Here is a 19385-nt window from a genome sequence, read left to right as displayed (position 1 = left end):
GACACGAACTTATTATATGTTTTGTTTATTAAAAATGTGTTTTGAATTTGAACTAACCTACATATAAGAAAAAAACTTTAAAAAATGCAATGTTTTTATATGTTGAAGCCTGCCTGTATTTGATCTTCCTTTCTGCATTCTGGTAATGTATACTCCTTCCTTTTCACATTCTCTATCTTTTATGAATTTAAATTTACTTCAGGGTCTGGGGAGAGAACCAGCTTCTCTGTAAAAGTATATAACATGTATGATAACTTTATCTACTGAAAGCCTGATAGGGATGGATGCTGTGGTTTCAATGCAGTTGAGAAGTGGTAAGATCATCATCATAGGTTTTACTGAGTATCTCACGTGGGTTAGATAAGGGTAAAACCACATGGTCTGTCCTCATGACACTTACAATCTAACAGTGGAGACAGATAAACAATGCACCTAAGTGCACTTGATTGCAATGGGAAACATATTTGATGCTAGCCATGAACAGTGTGGTACTTAGTTAAGACTTGGGGAATCAGGAACACTTCTCAGAGGATGTCAATAGCAGGTTCTTTTCCCTTTAAAAAATGACAGTTGTAGCAGAATTTATGCTTCTCATTTTGACTGTAGCAGCATAATGAATTAGAATTCTGTTCATCCACATGAGATAATTAGAAAGCAAATTTATGGCAACGAAAAAGTATGTAAATTGGTGAGGATTGGCAGGGGAGTGACTATTTTAGAGGACATTGTTATTATGGTTCAATAAATTACAATTCTTATGACAAAGAAAAATGCAGCTAGTAATGCATATCTAAAGCTGCTGTAAAATTCAGAATTGAAGAAAAATTTGTGGATCAGTTGAGATTTAGGAACAAAAGGTAAAGGCAGGAAAAATATCAGTTAATGTTAGCAAAAGGAATTTGAGATTAAATGTGGCTTTTACCAATACATCCAGGGAGATATAGGGCTCTGAGTTAGTAAGTAAGTGTACTAAGTGAAAAGATACATTAAATTAATGGTTAGTCTTAGGTGATTTAGAGAATTTTTGCTCATTTTAAAATCCTGATTTAGAAAAGATGAAAGCAAATGAGAAATATGAGAAAGTCAAGGAGTTATCAAGACATGTCAGAAATAGTCATTGACAGTAAAGAGACCATGGAGTACTTTGAAAATCTGGACATGTACAGATTGGCAGTTGTGGTGACGGCTTTCTTTAGGTATGAGGAATATTGTCTAATGTACTGTCAAGACTGTTCTCAAATTCTGCATAAAAAGCTGAGAGTAGTCTGTAATCTAAAGAGATGATCCTAATTAAAAAATAATTCAGTACTGCTAGTCTCAAAGGCATGATCTAATCTATATAGACTAGGCTAGTTTAGTCTACATGCCTGATGGTAACAATAGTGGTGTAAGAGTGCTTAAAAACTCATGATGGATAATGTGAGAAAATAGAATGTGTATGTGTATGTGTAACTGGGTCACCATGCTGTACAGTAGAAAAAAATTGTATTGGGGAAATAATTGAAAAAAATAAAATTACCCCCCCCCAAAAAAAACCCCAGCAGAATACATTTTTGCTGGATTCACCCACAAGTGCTGTTGTGGGGATGGCTCTTATTAACTGGAAGACCTTTTTACAGCTGAGCATCTTGGGAATAGTCAATGGGGATGATTGCTCTTCAAAATAGAGGATGAGAAGTCCAAAGCCCCAGTGGCAATGGATGGGTGAGGAAGAGTCAGCAAGATAATAGAATCTGGGTGAAGAAAAGTTGGGAGGCACAAGTACCAGTGAAAAGCTACTGGCTGTAGGGTGACCACAAGGACTTCTAAGAACAGGACTTCCTTTGGGCAATTTTCAGATGTTTCCAAAGTTTTCAGTTTTTGTATGGTGTGCCTTTCACTGTACTCTCTCCCATTGACATTCCCATAACAGCTTTGTATATGTATATCCTTGGCATTATACAAGCCACTTCTGTTTTACTTGTGGGGATCACAGGAAAGAGGCTGTTCCATATTTGGAGTGAAAAGAAGATAAAGAACATCTGTAAGATACGGGTAATCAAGGAGACTAGAATGGCCATAGACTTTAAGCTCCCTGAGAAGCTGGAGGCATATAAAGATGGGCTTCATGATTCCACAAGCTGTGGAAAAGAGTTATCAATCCAAATATGCTTTTATCTCAGGAGTCTGGCAGGCCATAACTGATATCTAGGTGGAACAACAAACAAATTTCTGTCCTTGTTGTGGATCATATTATAGTCAAATAGCAGAAAGTAGAGGTGAGCTGGGAGATGTATGGTAAAGGGGCTGTATACTTAGGAAAATATATTTCTAGATGTAGACTTCAAAACACCTTGTTTTCTTGGTAGATAACCTATAGCCTTTATCCTGAAATCCTCCTGCCTGCTTATGTCTTTTCTGAATGGATAGAAATTTCTCTTGGTAGGGAAGGGAATATTTGCATGAGGGAAATCATACCCCTGGGCATTTAGTATTTATTTTCCCTTTCACTGAGATTTAAGTCTGCATGAAGAGACTAATGTGGGGATAAGATGGCTGCTTTACTTTGTAATCTTGGTAAATTTTTTTCACAATATAAAGGAACACATTCTTCATTCTCAAGATCATGAAGGAGAATTAAGGCTGAATATCCTTTAGTCTATAGTTTTGTTATTGGTATTTCTTTGGAAGGGCCAATAACAGACATAACATGTGACAAAATTAATAAGGACTCAGATTCAGACCCAAGTTAGTGGAATTATAAAAACAGTTTTCTTCATTTAAAACCACTTATTTGGGAAAAAGAAGTTCAATTAGGAAATTTATTTGATGTTTTTATTTCACTTTCCTGATCATTTACATATAATGTATTAAGAAAATATGTAGCTGATTCTGATACACATTAATTGACCTGAAGAAGTGGTAAATAGGAGTTCCCATTGTGGCTCAATGGGTTAAGAACCTGACAGAGTATTCATGAGGATGCTGGTTCAATCCCTGGCCTCACTCAGTTGCCACAAGCTGCGGCGTAGATGTGGCTTGGATCTGGCTTTGCTGTGGCTGGGGCATAGGACAAGAGCTGTTGCTCCAATTTGATCCCTAGCCCAGAACTTCCATATGCCACAGGTGTGGCCCTAAACATTAAAAAAAAGGATAAATATGCATATAAACTCCCCAATTTGATTCAGCCTTTTAGATGGGAAGCTATCTAATTTAAGTGCAAATCATCTGTAGCCATGTCTACAAAAGATGATTATGTTCCAGCATTTTTCTGGTTTTTCACTTTACTATTTTTTTTTTCCTTGCTAATAAGAAGCCGTATGTCTTAAAAGGATTACCATTAAACCTGGACTTCTTAGACAAAACTCCCAAGAAGTCCCAATTTTCTTGCACAGTCTCAAAGAGCAGTGGGAAATTTCACTGCTAGGTCATGCTTAACATTTATCTGAATGGATTCAATTTTAAGGTGTACCCATGACACAGTCACATGTGGTTCAATTTCATCATTCTTTCACTATATTCTAGATCACTTTCGGGGTCGCGGATAAGATTTTGTGATAGGGAGATGTCCCTTTTCTTTTAATGCCTTTCAACAAAATTTCCCCTTATCATTATATCCTCTCTGGTAATGTCCTCACATATGTTGCTGACACTCTCTGAAATGAAGTAAGGAAATAAGATCATGCTTTCTTAGGAAATGGATTGTCTAATTCCAAATTCTGCTGTTTTATTATATTATTGACTGCATCCTGTATGTAGCATCTGAACTATAAAAAAGGAAGAGTTTGGTGGATTATTTTTGGATCAAGTCTATGGAACAAATCCATATTCCATATATACCACTTTTAATCATTTCACAATCTGGAAAATTTCTAGATAAGGACTTTTCTGAATCCATACATCTTAAACTGAACATAATGCAAAAGACAGGACACGCAACCCCTGAACTTTAAACCTCAGGCACCGACTCCCAGTTTCCAGCCTCAAACTTACCATGAATATTTCTAGTGATCCCTTTTGTTGTAAAAGTAAAGTAACTTGGCAAAGACACAAAGTGAAAGTAAATTTACTTCCCTTTTTGATGTTACAGTTAATTGCCCTGATTAACAGGAAGTCCTATACCACAAAATTTCCAAGAATCCCAAGAGGTAAATTCAGTCTTAATGGGTCAAGTCTACTCCAGATTACCTTATGGAAAGAGAAATAATTGGTATATTGACATGTCCTACTTTTGCTATTTTTTTGTGACTGCCACACACTGTTATGCTTAAGAAAAGGTTACACTGTTGCAATGTAACAATCACTGTTACATTGATGTCACTCTTGGTTTGGCAGTAGTTTGGGGTGATATACTAGTAATCAAAGAGGTCTTCTCCCCTGGAGTATATGTCCAGCTCTGGCAACTCTGTGTTTATGTGTATTTGTGTGCATCATTCTTCAGATGGTACAGTTCTTTCACTACCTAGGCTGTGGTAGTTCTTCTCCAAGTCATGCTCAGAAAAGGGAGTTCAAGATGGTGTTCTCTGGGTTCCACCCTTTTATAAGCTACTGTTCACAGCTATTGTTTCTAGTCACATTCCTGCCCACTGTGCCTGTGGCAGCAGGAGCTTTCAGTCTTAGTCACCTGCCCTGTAGAAAACAGACCTTCCCAGCAGAATCCAGGCTCTACCTTAAGCCTCACTCATCTGTCTGTCTCACTTCCCACATGGGGCCCTTTGTGTCACTCTTGCCAGTAGGTCTCTCACTGTGGGCTAACCCATCCATCAGAAGTTGTGATAAGATCAGGTGCAGAAGAACAGGATTTGAGGTCTCACTCCACTTGTTACCAGCAGAGTCCTTTCTTAGGAACCAGCTTTTCCTTCTCGGGGACAGAAGGAGGTACAATTATTTCAAGGAACAGAAGAAAAAAATTGTCTGTCAAGGTGTGCCTACTTGTCATTATTTGTACAATTCAGATGGACCACGTGAATGATTCTTCCCCAGCAGTGTATTCTAGGTAATTTGTGCTGTCTACATTGAGACAGAACTGGCAGGCAACTTTTAAAGATCTTTTTCTCCTGTTAAAATATTTTAAAATTCCACCTAACTGCCTCCAATGACAAGAACAATAGTAGCTATTTTTCAATGAGCATGTTGTATATGCTAAGCATCTAACAAACTATCTTATTTAATCCCTAAAATAATCCTGTATGACATGTTATTATTTTTTCATTGTTGGAAGTTAAAAGGAAACTCAGAGAGGTTAAGCAACTAACTCAAAGTTACATATCTGGGATTTGAACTAAAGAAACCACTGCTCTTTTAACACAGAGACAATAATATACACCCATGAGTAATTGCATAAAATCCCTCCAGTTGGGTCAAAATTAATTTATTCATCCATTCTAGAAGTGTTGGGGATAAAGAGCTGAGTAGGATGGGGGCCTTGCCTTCAATCATGTATAGTTTGGTTGAGGAGATAATTCAAATGGTATTAGATTGGTTTTTGGATGCTATCACCATTTCTGATGATACTGTGACCCTTGATCATCGAAGGGTATATTTGCCTTGGAATATAAGTTGTGAGGATGAGGAGAAGGTATCAAAAGAAGAGAACCAAGGGAAGGTACAGAGATAGCTCAACTGCCTTCCTCCAAAAGATCAAATTCAATATCCCTGGGCATTAGGACAGATATTTCCTTTTCTTTTTCTTTTTTTCTTTTTACAGATGCACCTGTGGCATATGTAAGTTCCCTGGATATGGATCTAATTGGAGCTGCAGCTGAGGCCACAGACACAACAATACTAGATCTGAGCCATAGCTGCAACCTACACCACAGCTTGTAGCAATGGCAGACCCTTAACCCACTGAGCAAGGCCAGGGACCAAACCCACATCCTCATGGAGACAATGTCAGGTCCTCAACCCTCTGAGCCACAGAAGGAACTCCAGGACAGATTTGAGTGTGAGCTTTTAAATATGAGTGTACCCCATACCAAGTACAGTCTGTAAGAAGTGCTAGAGTTTGTGCCTTAAGATATTCTTAATGGGAAGTATTTACCTTAAAAATATATTCCATTTAGGAGTTCCCATTGTGGCTCAGTGGTTAACAAATCTGACTGGAACCATGAGGTTGCAGGTTCCATCTCTGGCCTTGCTCAGTGGGTTAAGGATCCAGCATTGCTGTGAGTGGTGGTGTAGGTCATAGACGCGGCTCAGATCCCGTGCTGCTGTGGCTCTGGTGTAGGCCGGCATCTACAGCTCCGATTAGACCCCTAATATATATATATATATTCCATTTATAACTTCTTTGGTTTTAGCTTAAGAATTTTAGCACTTTATATACAAAGTACTGTAGTACCATTTCAGATATTTGAACAGCCACCTAGATTATGCTTTTCAGTAAAAATATTATCATTGAAATATTTTAAAATTCTGCTAGAAATATCATTCAACTAATAATTTTGTATGGAGTTTAAGATAGATAGAATCTGATGTTATGGAAGAAGAATTTGAAATTCAGCCAATTCAATGCATGGATCTTCTAAAATCAAAGTTGTTTTCAAAAACAAACTGTCTAAATGCTTTTATATTTCCAATTCTCTTATTGGCATATAGCAGGATGGCCATAGTGAAATGTTGTACCTATTTTTGGAGCTTGTCATCTCTCTCCATGGTCTCTTTCCTCTCCCCTGTGCTGACCCTTGCATTTTTTTCTTTTCATGATTCTTTGCTAATGGAAAGTCTTTCTACTCAATCTAAACGGTCCAGTCTTTCCCATCTGCCAGGACAATTTGTCTTTGGGGAGAGAATTCTAAGACTAAGTTCTGCTTATCCTGACACTGCTTCATGGAGCCATCTTCACCCTGTATCCAAATTGTTGTTATTTTTCCTACCCATGCCCTTCCTGTGACTTGTGAGGCTGAAATTGATTTTGATTGCCTTGGCTTCCCCACTGCAGGAAGGTTCTTCCCAAATATAGGTAAAGAAATGGTTGAGGGAAAAAAAAAGGTGTGTTAATAGGTCTTTTTATGCCTTTTAAATTGCACATCCTCACAAAAACAGTTTCTAAGATAAGTGTCTATTCAAGAGAGTAAAGAGACACTGACCTTGTAGCCCATGACTTCAGACTCGTTGGCTAATGGTCTGACGGGTTCCCAGCCCAGAGAAAGCTGAGAGCCTTGCTGCTCCCACCTGAGGTTGTTAGGTGCTTGACTAGGGGCTACAAAATATAAAGTAAAAGTGAGTGGACAAGGAGTCTTAAACACATGAATTCACTTAAAACCTTGTAAGTATTTCAGTCTTGTCTTGTGTTCAGTAGTTGGCTGGCACCATAAGCTTCCGTCCAGCTAGAGTCAGATAAGGAGGGTTTTGCTCAGGAGTGTCATTTTAATAGCTATTCTGCTGAGCTTTTGAACCTGAATTCTTTTATCTCCCTTCTGTGTCAAAATCACTTAGCCTTGTTTCACAGGAAGATAACCTTTGTCTACTGTGAATACAAAATTTTCTGAGCTAGTTCTGGAATTCAGATCTGAGCATTGAAGCAAGACTATGAATCAAAACTCTTCTTCAACCCTGCTTATTATGTACCTCACATGGCTTACAGAAATGGTAAAAGATGTTTCCCTTTTGTCTGAAACAAACAAAAAGCCCAGGTCACTTACGGGATTTCTTGGTGGTTGCACTCACTTCACTGCTAGGTGGCCCGTATCCAGCTCCATTATAAGCCCTCACTGTGAAGTGATAGAGTGTGTTTCCTTCTAATCCTGTCAGGATGATGGATGACTCATTCCCCCTAGTTTTGACGGTTTCTGCTGCATCTTCTTGTTCCATGTCTTTCCAATAACCAATCTGTCAACAAATCACCACATGACAGGTTAATGTTAAAATTTCCCCTGTGATTATGGATTACTGAACTTTTTTTTTTTCTCCTTTGGATGTTTCTCCAACTTATCCCTGGGAAATCACTCCTATTAAGAGGTTTTACTAATGAGGTAGAAATCACAGTCTTAATCTCTACCTGATTTGCATCTATGTAAACTACAGCACCTTAGCAATACTCAGCAAACAGCAAAAGGTGCTACTTTGGATCCTGGTAGCATGAAGAATCATTCAAAGAAATCAAAAAAGTTTTTTCTCCATAGGTCGTCAGAGCCATTTTCCATTCAAAGCCATAGAGGTTTTAATGAATTATTTGAGAAAGAGGCATGAGAAATATTTCCTCCTGGGCCCCACATAAAGGTGAATCACACAGCTGGATGGGTTTAATAGAGAAGAGATGACAGAACACTCATGATCATTTATAATGGTCTAAATGTAGACAAACAGTATTGCTTAGAGATGAGAGGGCAGCAGAAAGGAAAAGCTCTTTGTCAAAGCACAGTTTATGCATGGAGATGGTCTTTCCTGATTATGAGTTCTTGGTGGCTGGTCTTATACCAAACTTGATCCCTTTATGAGATTCATTAATTATCTCTGTGTAATTCAGATACTAGAACTTAACCACACATGAAGGCATGAAAAGGTAGTCCCCCGACTCCTACTTATTTACTATGGTAAAAATAGCTGAAGAGCAATTCTTTCTCCAATTAATTACTGTGGCAAAGAAGTGATTGCTACAACCATATCATCCTCCTGCATGTGTTTTGTCTACTCTACAGACTAGACAGCCAAACATCACATTTTCTAGATTCTCTTTAAGCTAAGGATGATGCTATAAAATTTGGACAGTTTGTTTGGAACTTGAGATATTTGGAGCTTGCCTAGGACTACTACTTCCTTGGGGCCATATAAAGTCATTATAGGTTCTTATCTCTCAGGGAGAAAAAAAATGTATTTGAGTCATCATACCATATTAAAAGGTCCCTACTGGCCTAAATGTCAGCTGAAGGCAGAGGGAAATAGAAATGAGTAGAGGAAGAAGTAGGTAACAAATTGTAACTGCAGCCTTATGAAACGAAGACTGTAATAGCTGCCTTTTCTTCTTTATACTGTTTTGCATGTAAATATTAAATAACTTGGGCCCCCTTACTTTCTTGTGATAGGGTGTTGTGGGTAGGTGACTTTCTAATGTAGTTCATTAGAGGAGATAGACTGACTAATGGAAATCAGCTTGGCTTTCCATCTTAGGGATATGGTGAGTACATTTTCATTTGTATAAGTGATATTTGCACAGTGTCGTATGGACCATTGTCATTGCTAATTGTTGCTTTTGGAGAGTTGCTGCATGGGGAAAAGGATGTATATGGATTTTGAATAACCAAAGGGATATGATACATTAGTGTTCAACATCCATTTCTCCCTCATTGTAGACTGTTTTCCTTTACATAAGAGATGGACAGATGGAAACTATAGCCCTTGCAGTTAGGGCTCTGAATATGTTTTAGGTTCAGCCAATCAGATGCACATGATGGATATTTGAAAGTAAAAATGAGATGGAGGGTGAACTATCACCAATTCTGCTTTTTTGCCTGCTGTTATAGTAATTGAGTCATTGTTTTCCCTTCCTCCTCCACCCCCTGATCATGGCAGCATTAATGCATGACTCACAAGGCATCCATCGTTTCAGTGCAAATTATAGCAAACATAGTAGAATTCTGGAACTGGCAGCAACAGCAGAGGCCTCCAGGTCACAGAAGCTTCCTGAATTCTGATGCCATCCTGATCTTGGTGGCTTCTAAACCATGGCAGTGGAGTGTAGGACTGAGGCTGGAGACTTCCTGTTTTTAAAAGACATTATCGTCTTCCTTTGTGGCTTGGTCCTATAGACTGGTTTAATAGTCATTCTTGAAAGATCAGTCTGGAGTCTGTTATTTAACTTAATAATTTTGTAAATTATTTGATATCTATAATAAAACACTCTTACTTTAATTAAAGTAATTTGGTTCTTTGCAACTAAACCCTGCCTCATACACCTACACAGGATTTCTTATCTATCTATCTAGCTATCTATCATCTATCTATCTAGTTAATAAGATAATCAAATTCCTAGTCTCATCTTTATCTCCTCACAGATTTGAACTGGCACACAGCTGAGTAACTGAACTTCAGAAATTTAAGTTGAAATCCTCTAACACTTTATTTTATATTACGTTTGACCCACTATTCCCAATTCCAATAACTAACTTATCTTGCTTGGTCTCTGAGCATATTTTTAACTGAAGAAATCTATTTTAAAACTAAAAAATTAGATGGGATGTTGGATATTGGATGAACAAATGTGTATCTCTCTCCTTTCCAGTGACATATCAGATCCCCAGTTCTCTGTTTCAATTTTCTTTGATTGGCTAGATTATTTTAAGTTAATTAAATATATATTCATATTTGAAGGAGTTGAGTGTGATTAAACAAATTTCAGATGAGATTTTGATACAAATACAGATTTTAATACAAACTCTGTTCTTCTAAATATTGAATGTTTAATATTCTCATTAACTACCACAAAATTAAACATCTCAAGTAGAAAGAAGATAAAATGTTTCCTAAGTAACTGATTGTGAGAAAATACAAATTCTGGCTGCACCAGCTAAAACCTAATGATAAATCTAAAAAGTTCACACATTATTTCTCTTTCCAGCATTATTTTTTAAAAAGGTGGAGGAGTTATTACTTTCACAGTGAAATAAAAATTATTTACTTTTTTTTTGATGGGGGAGAGGGTAAAAGAGAAAAACAGGAAAAGTTTAGAATTGCTAAATAAGTACCATGTTAAACTCTAAATATTTTTCCTGTTTTTCTCCCAGCCATGTCTGAGATTTACATCACAGCTCATGGCAATGCTGGATCCCCGACCTACTGAGGGAGGCTATGGATCGGATCTGCATCCTCATGGATATTAGTCAGATTTGTTTCTGTTGGTGCCACAATGGGAACTCCCAGAATTATATTTTTAAAAATCATCTTCCAATTTATAAGAAAATCTCTTATGGTAGAGGAATTCATACTGATCCTTATCATTTGTTTCCTCTTTCAAAGATGTTTCTTCTATCATTTGTTACCTTTTTAAAAGTTTCTTCTGTTTAATCATCCTTAGATTTTTACCTAATTGATCTTTAACGGTGTTCTGAAAATGAATGGAAGGTCTATTTGAATGGGTAAATATTCATCTCTAGACTCTGTCTCCCTGACTAGTGGCCTATGCTGTGAGGCAGATGTCAGATTATGGGATGTTAGTACAAGCCTCCACTCATATTCTCCAAGCAACACAAAGAAATCCTCTGAAGCTCAAGGTGAGAGACAAAGCTTCATGTTCGTGACTACAGTTTGTTTCATTGAAGAAAGAGATACAGGAGAAGGAGGCCAGAGGCTATTTCATTGCTTGCTTGAACCTAGAAAATGGGATTTTGAAGATGGGTCATTGCACAAAGATAAAAGGAAAGAAAATCTTAGAAAATACCTCTAAAATTTTGTTTCAGACCTCTCATTGTGATTGCAAAAAGGATTCTCTATTTTCTCATGGTTTCATGGTTACTGTAAGGGAAATTAAGAAAAGCTTATTTTATTTGTTTCCATTCAATTCACTGCTATCGCTAAACTTAAATGTTGGGACTAAGGTAAACTGAAAGAGGCAGACGTTTCATTACTAGTCTGCCTTCTTTAGTGATTGATTCTTCACCTTCAAAGAAATTTTGAAACACTATGATCTTTTCCCTAGCAATGCTTATAATCATCTTTTATATTCCTCTTATGTAATACCTAAGTTCAGCCTTGTGTTTCTATCGAGAATTTCAAAATCCTATATATGGGCACTTACATTTCCCATGGATGATGAATTTGTTTCTGTCAGGAAGGTCTCCACTTGCCTCAATTTAGTTGATCTCCGAGTTCCTAATCTCCTGAGTTTAGCACTAGGTATAGTTATTAAATTGGTTATTCACAATCAATACTCTGAGATATGTTGGCAGTCAGTATTATTAGATTGCATGCATATTAGTTGCTTTGTGCCCAGAGGTAATCTTAGTATAAAGGATGAAATTTAATGAATCAAATAAGATAAATAAACAATGCTTAGTTAAACTTTTGAATATTTATGAGGCAGTTCAACAGTGATTAGAAGATATGAGGTGAGGAAGTTTAAAATGCAGCAGGAACATAATAATGGATATAATTTACTGAATAAATTGTATTTATTTTTCCCATAAGCTGTCACTGCTATCTAAAAAGTATTTTTTAAAAATTGGCTATAAATGTAATTGAATTTGTTCTTAATACATATAGTTCAATGTAGGTCTTTTACAAATGTGAGTTCTCTTCCCTTCATTTTATTTACTCAAATGTTCTAAAATATAGCATATTGAATAGAAAAATTCTGGAATATTTTATTATAACTAATGTACTTAAATATGTTTTGCAAGATAAGTTGTAAACATAATAGTCTCTTAATATGTACTAGTTAAATAAAGAACAAATGTTTTGATATGAAGGTTAATACTTCTAGGTAGAAGAGTATTAATCTTTGAAAATTATTATGTACTTCAGCATATTATACAGTTTTCCCTATATAAGGTACTATATGTAGAGTTTTGAAGATGTATACTTGTAAATGTCTATTTTAGAAAAGAGAGCCAAAAATCAGTGATATGCCCATCTTAAGGAGTCTGCAAAAGAACAGCACATTTTAAACCTGAATAAGCTAGAAAGAAGAGTATAAGACAGATGGAAGCAGTATTTAATGAATTGAGAAACTAAATATTGGAATACAGCCAAAGTTAATGCTTTGAAAAGACCAAAGAATTTGTAAATTTCTTTTGATCAAGAGTCATCAAAAGAGAGGAAGGATTAGATGAGAACGTACAAATTATCAATAGGAAGAAAATAATAGCACAGATCTTAACAATATTAAAAAGCAATGATAGAAATGTGGCTTTTTAGAGTGGTCATACAAATCCTGCCAAGATGAGAATTTAAAAATCTTGGTAAGTATCCAAAAGCAGACAGAAATTTGAGGAACATTTACCTTTGACAAGCTTAAACTGTGACAGGCAAGTTTGTAGGGGTTTTGTTTGAGAATATGACTATGGTGCCAGGAGACTGCAGCCTTACCAGCTAGAGTAGCAGAGGACTTAGCGCAAGAAAGAGAGGCTGGAAACCTAAGAAGGAAATCCAAGAAGTAAGAGAACTGCAGAAATTGTAAGACCCCAAATCCAAGTACAAACTTTTTAGATTCTTGGCTAAATGATTAACTCTTCTTGCCAGGGAAGAAACGCTGGTGCTTCTGGTAGAAATGTAGGCAGTGATGCAGAGAAATCCCCCTTAAAGACCTGCATTGGGTGGGATTTTTGAGTTTGCTTTTTTTAAAAAAAGTTAATTTAATTTTTTTGATTTTTAGGGCCAAACCCATGGCATGTAGTAGTTCCCAGGCTAGGGGTCCAATTGGAGCTGGAGCTGCCAGCCTATGCCATAGCCACAGCTACAGCAATGGGATCTGAGCTTCATCTGTGACCTACACCACAGCTCATGGAAAGAAATAGAAAGAAAGGATCCACAGCATTGGATCCTTAACCCCCTGAGTAAGACCAGGGGTTGAACCCATGTCCTCATGGATACTAGCTGGGTTCATTGCCTGTGGACCATGGGAACTCCCGAGTGTGCTTTTTAAAACTGAGTATATTCTCTAACCTGTATGACTTTAGGATGCAGAAAAGTGGAAATTTTTAAAAGCATATATTTTAGACGTTTATTACAAAATATGTTGGGTGAAATGATATAATGGCTGAGATTTTCTTCAAAATAATACTAGATCGAGTAATTGGAGTTATACATAAAATAGATTATTCATTAGTTCACTATTGTTGCCAAGGCAAGTATTGAGTAGAAAGTTAGTATACACTTCTGTATATTTCACATCTGTAAATATTTCATAATACAAAGTTAAAGAAAAATACATTAAAACCAAAGATTATATTAAAACTATACATCTTCAAAACTCTGCATTCCTAGTACCTTATACAGGGTAAACTGTATAATATGCTTAAGTATATAATAATTGTCAAAGATTAAAAAAGTGGTAAAACCAAAGATGATGGATCTATAAATCTATAGATTAGAATCAAAAATAGAATAGGAATAAATCTAAGAAAAGATTTGCAAGCCCACTATGGATGAGGATCAAAGAAGACATAAAAATGGAGGGATATGCAATGATCACGGATCAGGAAATTTAATATTGCTAGTGGATAATTCTACCAAAATTGTTCTGTATAGTCAGCTCTACTCAAAACAGACCCAAACAACTCTCATTAATATTCAACAACAGAAGGATGATAAATATAATGTTGAGTGAAAAACGCAAGATGTAAAAATCCCTGTCTGATGCCAAAAACTTGCCGAACTAATTAGAAGTTAGGATAGTGGTTTATTTGGGGGGTTGTGGGTGGGGAGGGGAATTAGGAATAAGGATAGGGACTGTAGGAAACACAAGATGAGTCTCTAGTTTTTAGTACTGTTTTGTTTCATGACCTTGATTGTGGTTACACAGGTATGTTCACTTCATGGTAATTCATTGAGCTGAATATTTACGATTTGTGCATTTTTCTGTTATATAGATTTAAAAAACAGTCTTGCCTTTTGAAAATACATAGCTATTAATAATTTAGTAGTTGGCCTTTTTCTAATTCAAAGTATGTACTTTGCAAAGCTTCCTTTTTTTGTGCGTGTTCAAACACTATAGTATTTTTCCATTTCTTTGTATTGGAAGCAAGGCCACATCTGTATCTGCCTCTTCAACAGTCATTGCGTTAGGACCTCTATGTCACAAGTATATTGTCAGGTAAGCTATCTCTCAAAAAGAAGATTTTGTTGAAATTTGGTAATTCTCATGTGAGTCATTCCAAGCGAATGCCAACAAAAATGTTCCAAGTATTTGTAAATTAAATGGGTTGATGTCTATTTTGTTATTTTATTTTTCACATGGATACTCTGTGTGTAAAAATGTGTATTACATAACAGAGAGTGAGATTGTGGATGGGCATATAATGAGCTCTGGATGGGTTTAGAATGAGAAAAGAAAAAAAAAACCCTGTGTAGAGATCATAGTAAATTCACATTTGTGGCAAAGAGTGAAAAAACAGGCAATGCTTCTGAATATGATAAAAGACACCAACCACACTCTTTTGATTCTTTGTATGGATAAAACAATATATCTGGGCAGGTATTTTAATATTCTTGAAAATAAAATGGTATCTAAAAGTTTTAGTAGAAGAAAATTTGTAAAGTGGTTTGGGTTAGAGGATTTTCTCCATGAAGCAATGTTTCCAGCAGGAGATGAAACAGAAACACAGTATAAACTGAGTTATTCATTGCTTTCTAAAAGAACTCTACAGTGTTGCCTTTCAGTAGAATAGGGGAAAGGAAAAAGTTAAGTAACTGAAATGTTACTTCTTCAATTTCCTTTTGATCTGCTGGATTTTTGAAAAACAGAAAGAGTTTTAGTTAGCTTCCCAGTCTATGAAAACAACCCAAGAAGGAAATCTAATGATAGCGCCATGAAAGCTATTTGATTTTTTTTCAGAGTTCACAGACTTTCAGCAAAGAAAGGGTAGAAGCATTTTCTTCTCACTGTTTAGTTTTTTACATTCTTATTTTTATATAGTCATAACAAAAAAAGAGAATCTGTAAAACAGCTGTTACCCACACACCATATGGAAAATAAAACAGCCTTAGTTTTAGCCTTTTGGTGACTGGTTTCATTTCAGCTTCTTTTCTCCATTTAATTTATGTCTGAAATTACATTTTCCACACACATACACATACCCTCCTATCCCTACCATACAAATTAAATGCAATCTGCCTAGTATGAGTTATTGTCAGACAACAGTGAAGACTATTTTTTTTTTTTTTTGGCCTTCTGCTCTGATGATTAGAGTCAGATCATAAAATAAAAAACAATAACAATCTCATCCCTTTTCCCCTTAAGAAATCCCCAATACAACTTATTTTATAGAGCAAAACACAATTGGTATCTTTTCAGTGCAATCAATAAGTGGAAATGGCTTTAGTGACATGTTTAAAATGAACTTCTGAGTTACATATCCTCTGTAAGGTCTAAAATAATACAAGCAAGTCCCGAACATAGCCTGGGAAAAGGAGTTGCTAGGGGTGCCTGTTAGTGAGAATTGTAAAATGGGACAAATTGTTTTGCCTTTTCATGCTTCTTAAAAATAAACATGAAAAAGTTAGGAATTAGAATGAGGGCACTGTATTTTTCCCCCTGCCCTAAAAATATATTATCATTTATTGTTGAAATGAACCCAGCCATTGAAAAAGCATAGCTAATACTCTTACAGAAAAGCAGCAGTGAATACAAGCACAATAATCTTGACAATCATGGAGAAATTTGTTTTACAGGCAGAATATACAACCTGGTAAGAAAATATTATGTCTAAAAATTTCTCTTTTATGTAGTAAAAAACAAGTGACTTATTCTTTTATTTAGAAAATTGAGAACACTTGGGGACAGGTGCATATGCTCATGCAAATAAAAACTTATGTCCATGGAGGACATTGGCATGGCTTTATCTTCACGGTTTCTACCAAGGCTCAGGATACTAAGGAATCCCAGGGTAATTATGGACACAAGAATTGTATTGTTCCAATGTCTTTCTCTCGGCCCTTTGTTTACATAAATTTCCCATAAACCTCCCTCAATATTAAAGTGTCATCTTTTTGAAAATGAGGACTAGATCTTATCAGTTTTTCCATTTTTGCTGCTTAGCCCGGTGACTGATACTTAATAAATGCTTGATGAGTGAAGGAATAACAAAAATTAATCATCCAACATTTCATTATCACACAATGCCCTGTATCCTTTTTTCCCAAATTGGGAAAATCTGATGAAATTTGGCCTTATCTTTCTTTAATTTTTCTTCTTGCTAGACTGGCATCTGCTCTGATTTTGTATGCATGTAAAAATCTGGTGTTCTCGAAGAAGTTTGAGAGGCTCTGCTCTAAGATTTAGGAATTACCATTTACAGGATACTTAATGCTGGTGGGCTCATAAATTCAAAACTGAATCTCATAATTTACTTGCACGGGCAATGACAAAGATGGAAATCCAGATGGGGTAGTCATAGTAACTTATAAATCAAAGGCATTCAATAAATATAGTTCATTTCTGATTTTCAATCATGCTGCATGTCACAAGCTAGAATTTTCACATATCTCAATGTCAATGCTTTATGCAGTTAGTATCTTTAGCCGTGAAATCTCAAGCTACTTCCATGTAGGTAATTGAAATTCACAAATGGGTGGTTTAAAGAGAATGTCAACAAAGTTGTTCAAATATTTGTAAAATACAATTAGATGGGTTGATGTCTATATTTGTGATTTTATATTCCTTATTTCCTCAGTCATTTTTGTGAGGTAGTACTAGAGTTGTAGAAGGAAGTCTTAGAAACTTGTTGAAAAGACTACTTTTTTTCTTTTTATAGCAGAGTTTTAATCTAGTCTAATTGTGACATTTAGAAATGTCCAAGGGTAGATCCACTTAGAAATTAAAAAGAATATTACTAAAATTTCCTGAAGGCCTTTATCATAAAGTCATTTTATTTTCTAGTGGGCTAGAGGCTGTCATCATTCTGATTCTATCTTTATAGCTATTTCTACCATGTCAATTGACTTAGCCATTCTATTAGATAGGAAATTTAGTTAACCTAATAACAAAAGTTAGGACTCCCCATTGTTGCTTAGTGGTAACAAACCAGACAAGTATCCATGAAGATGTGGGTTTGATCCCTGGCCTCACTCACTGGGCTAAGGATCTGGTGTTGCTGTGAGATGTGGCATAGGCCCGGGCAGCTGCAGCTCCCATTTGACCCCTAGCTTGGGAACTTCCAAATGCCACACATGTGGCCCTAAAAAGCAAAAATAAATAAATAAATAAATAAAATAACAAAAGTCTTTTGAAGTAATTTGTTAATGTATTGGGAAGTTAGTTGTGGATGAATATAGTTTAGGTCAAAATCCTTGGTTCATTATTTCTTAAATTAATTAAGATGTAATGGAGGCTTCCTGGTAAAGGACAAAAGTGCCAAATGCAGGTAGATAATTGACAGATGGTATTAGGGGTAGTCTCCTACTGAGATCCTTACTGCTGCCCTAAAGGTTTGGCTACATCAGGAAAAGAATGTCAAAACAAAGACATCAAACAAAAGGAGCTACCAGGGGCTTGCTGAAAACAAAAACACAAAAACAAAAGGAGGAAATTGAAATAAGCTCCCTTGCTAGACTGTGAACTTCATAAGGGCAGAGACTGTCTATTGTACTTATTTGTACTTATTGCATTGTTTTACCCCATGCACTGCACCAAAACAGAACAGACATTGAATAACTATGACATGAATCGGTAAACAAATGAATAATAAATGATAAATGAGATTCAGAGGAAACATACTGAAAGTCAGATCAGAGACAAACAGGATCCCAATTTGACGGCCAATTCCAGGTCACAATCAGAATCAGGCTATGAGTCAACCGAGGAGCAGTCTGAGTGACAACAATGGAAGGACAGCATAGTGCTTGGAGCTTGGATCAAATGAGGTTACAAGAGCCTTAAGGACTTCACTGCTCTTATGATGTCCATCTTTCCCCTTAAACACCCTTGCTTAAGGGAAACCTCCCAAGATTAGTAGATGAGAAAATACAAAGATCAGAATGAAGTGAATTACATATAGGTTCAGGTTTGCTTTTGTATTAAGGAGAGTGCATTGAGGTGTTACCACTAGTTAAAACTGCACTATGGGGAGTTCTCTGGTAGCTCAGGGGGTTAAGGATCTGATATTGTTACTGCTGTGGCTCAGGTCACTGCTATGGTATGGGTTTGATCCATGGCTTGAGAACTTCTGCATGCCACAGGTGTAGCCAAAAATAAAAAATAAATAAAATGAAAGCAAGGAGTTGACTAAAAAGGAAATACTACATTATCTATTCTATAGTTTGTCAATATCAAAATGGCAGTTGAGTATGTATTTGACAGGAACCATATCCTAGAAGGAAATAAATGTGTATATGTGGCTTTGGGAATGATTTATGTCTCATTTTACCTTCCTAGTTATTCTTGGTATATTAAGGGAAATTTCCCATATAAAATTCTCATCTTCTTTTAACTGGTTTTGTTTTTGTCTGAGGCTAAAATAGTTGTCTGCAGTGGTTACTTAGTCTCTCTTATAGTTATTGACTAGTACAAAAATATATGGAGAGATTGAGTCTGACTCTACCATTTCCTTCCTTCCCTCCTTCGTTCCTTCCTTCCTTCCTTCCTTCCTTCGTTCCTTCCTTCCTTCCTTCCTTCCTTCCTTCCTTCCTTCTTCCTTCCTTCCTTCTTTTTGCTTTTTAGGGCTACACCACAGCATATATGGGGGTTCCCAGGCTACAGGTAGAATCAGAGCTGTAGCAGCTGGTCTACGCCATAGGCACAGCAATACCAGATTCGA

At 36.3% G+C, this 19385-nt stretch overlaps 1 protein-coding gene across 2 annotated transcripts in view; it reads right to left on the bottom strand.

Moving 5' to 3' along the window:
- Nucleotides 1-19385, bottom strand: part of CNTN5 (contactin 5) — a 1210258-nt gene that overhangs the window by 8969 nt on the left and 1181904 nt on the right. For both annotated transcript variants that reach the window (XM_003129801.6, XM_021102337.1), the window contains exons 22-23: nucleotides 7623-7809; nucleotides 7068-7180 (exon numbers count right to left, since the gene is read on the bottom strand). In XM_003129801.6, the coding sequence (XP_003129849.3) occupies nucleotides 7068-7180; nucleotides 7623-7809 (300 nt within the window). The remainder of the gene's footprint in view (nucleotides 1-7067; nucleotides 7181-7622; nucleotides 7810-19385) is intronic.

Source organism: Sus scrofa, chromosome 9 (assembly GCF_000003025.6).
Source record: "Sus scrofa isolate TJ Tabasco breed Duroc chromosome 9, Sscrofa11.1, whole genome shotgun sequence".
NCBI lineage: Eukaryota > Metazoa > Chordata > Mammalia > Artiodactyla > Suidae > Sus > Sus scrofa.
Note: the sequence above shows the minus strand (reverse complement) of the source record. Positions and strands in the feature narration are given on the sequence as shown.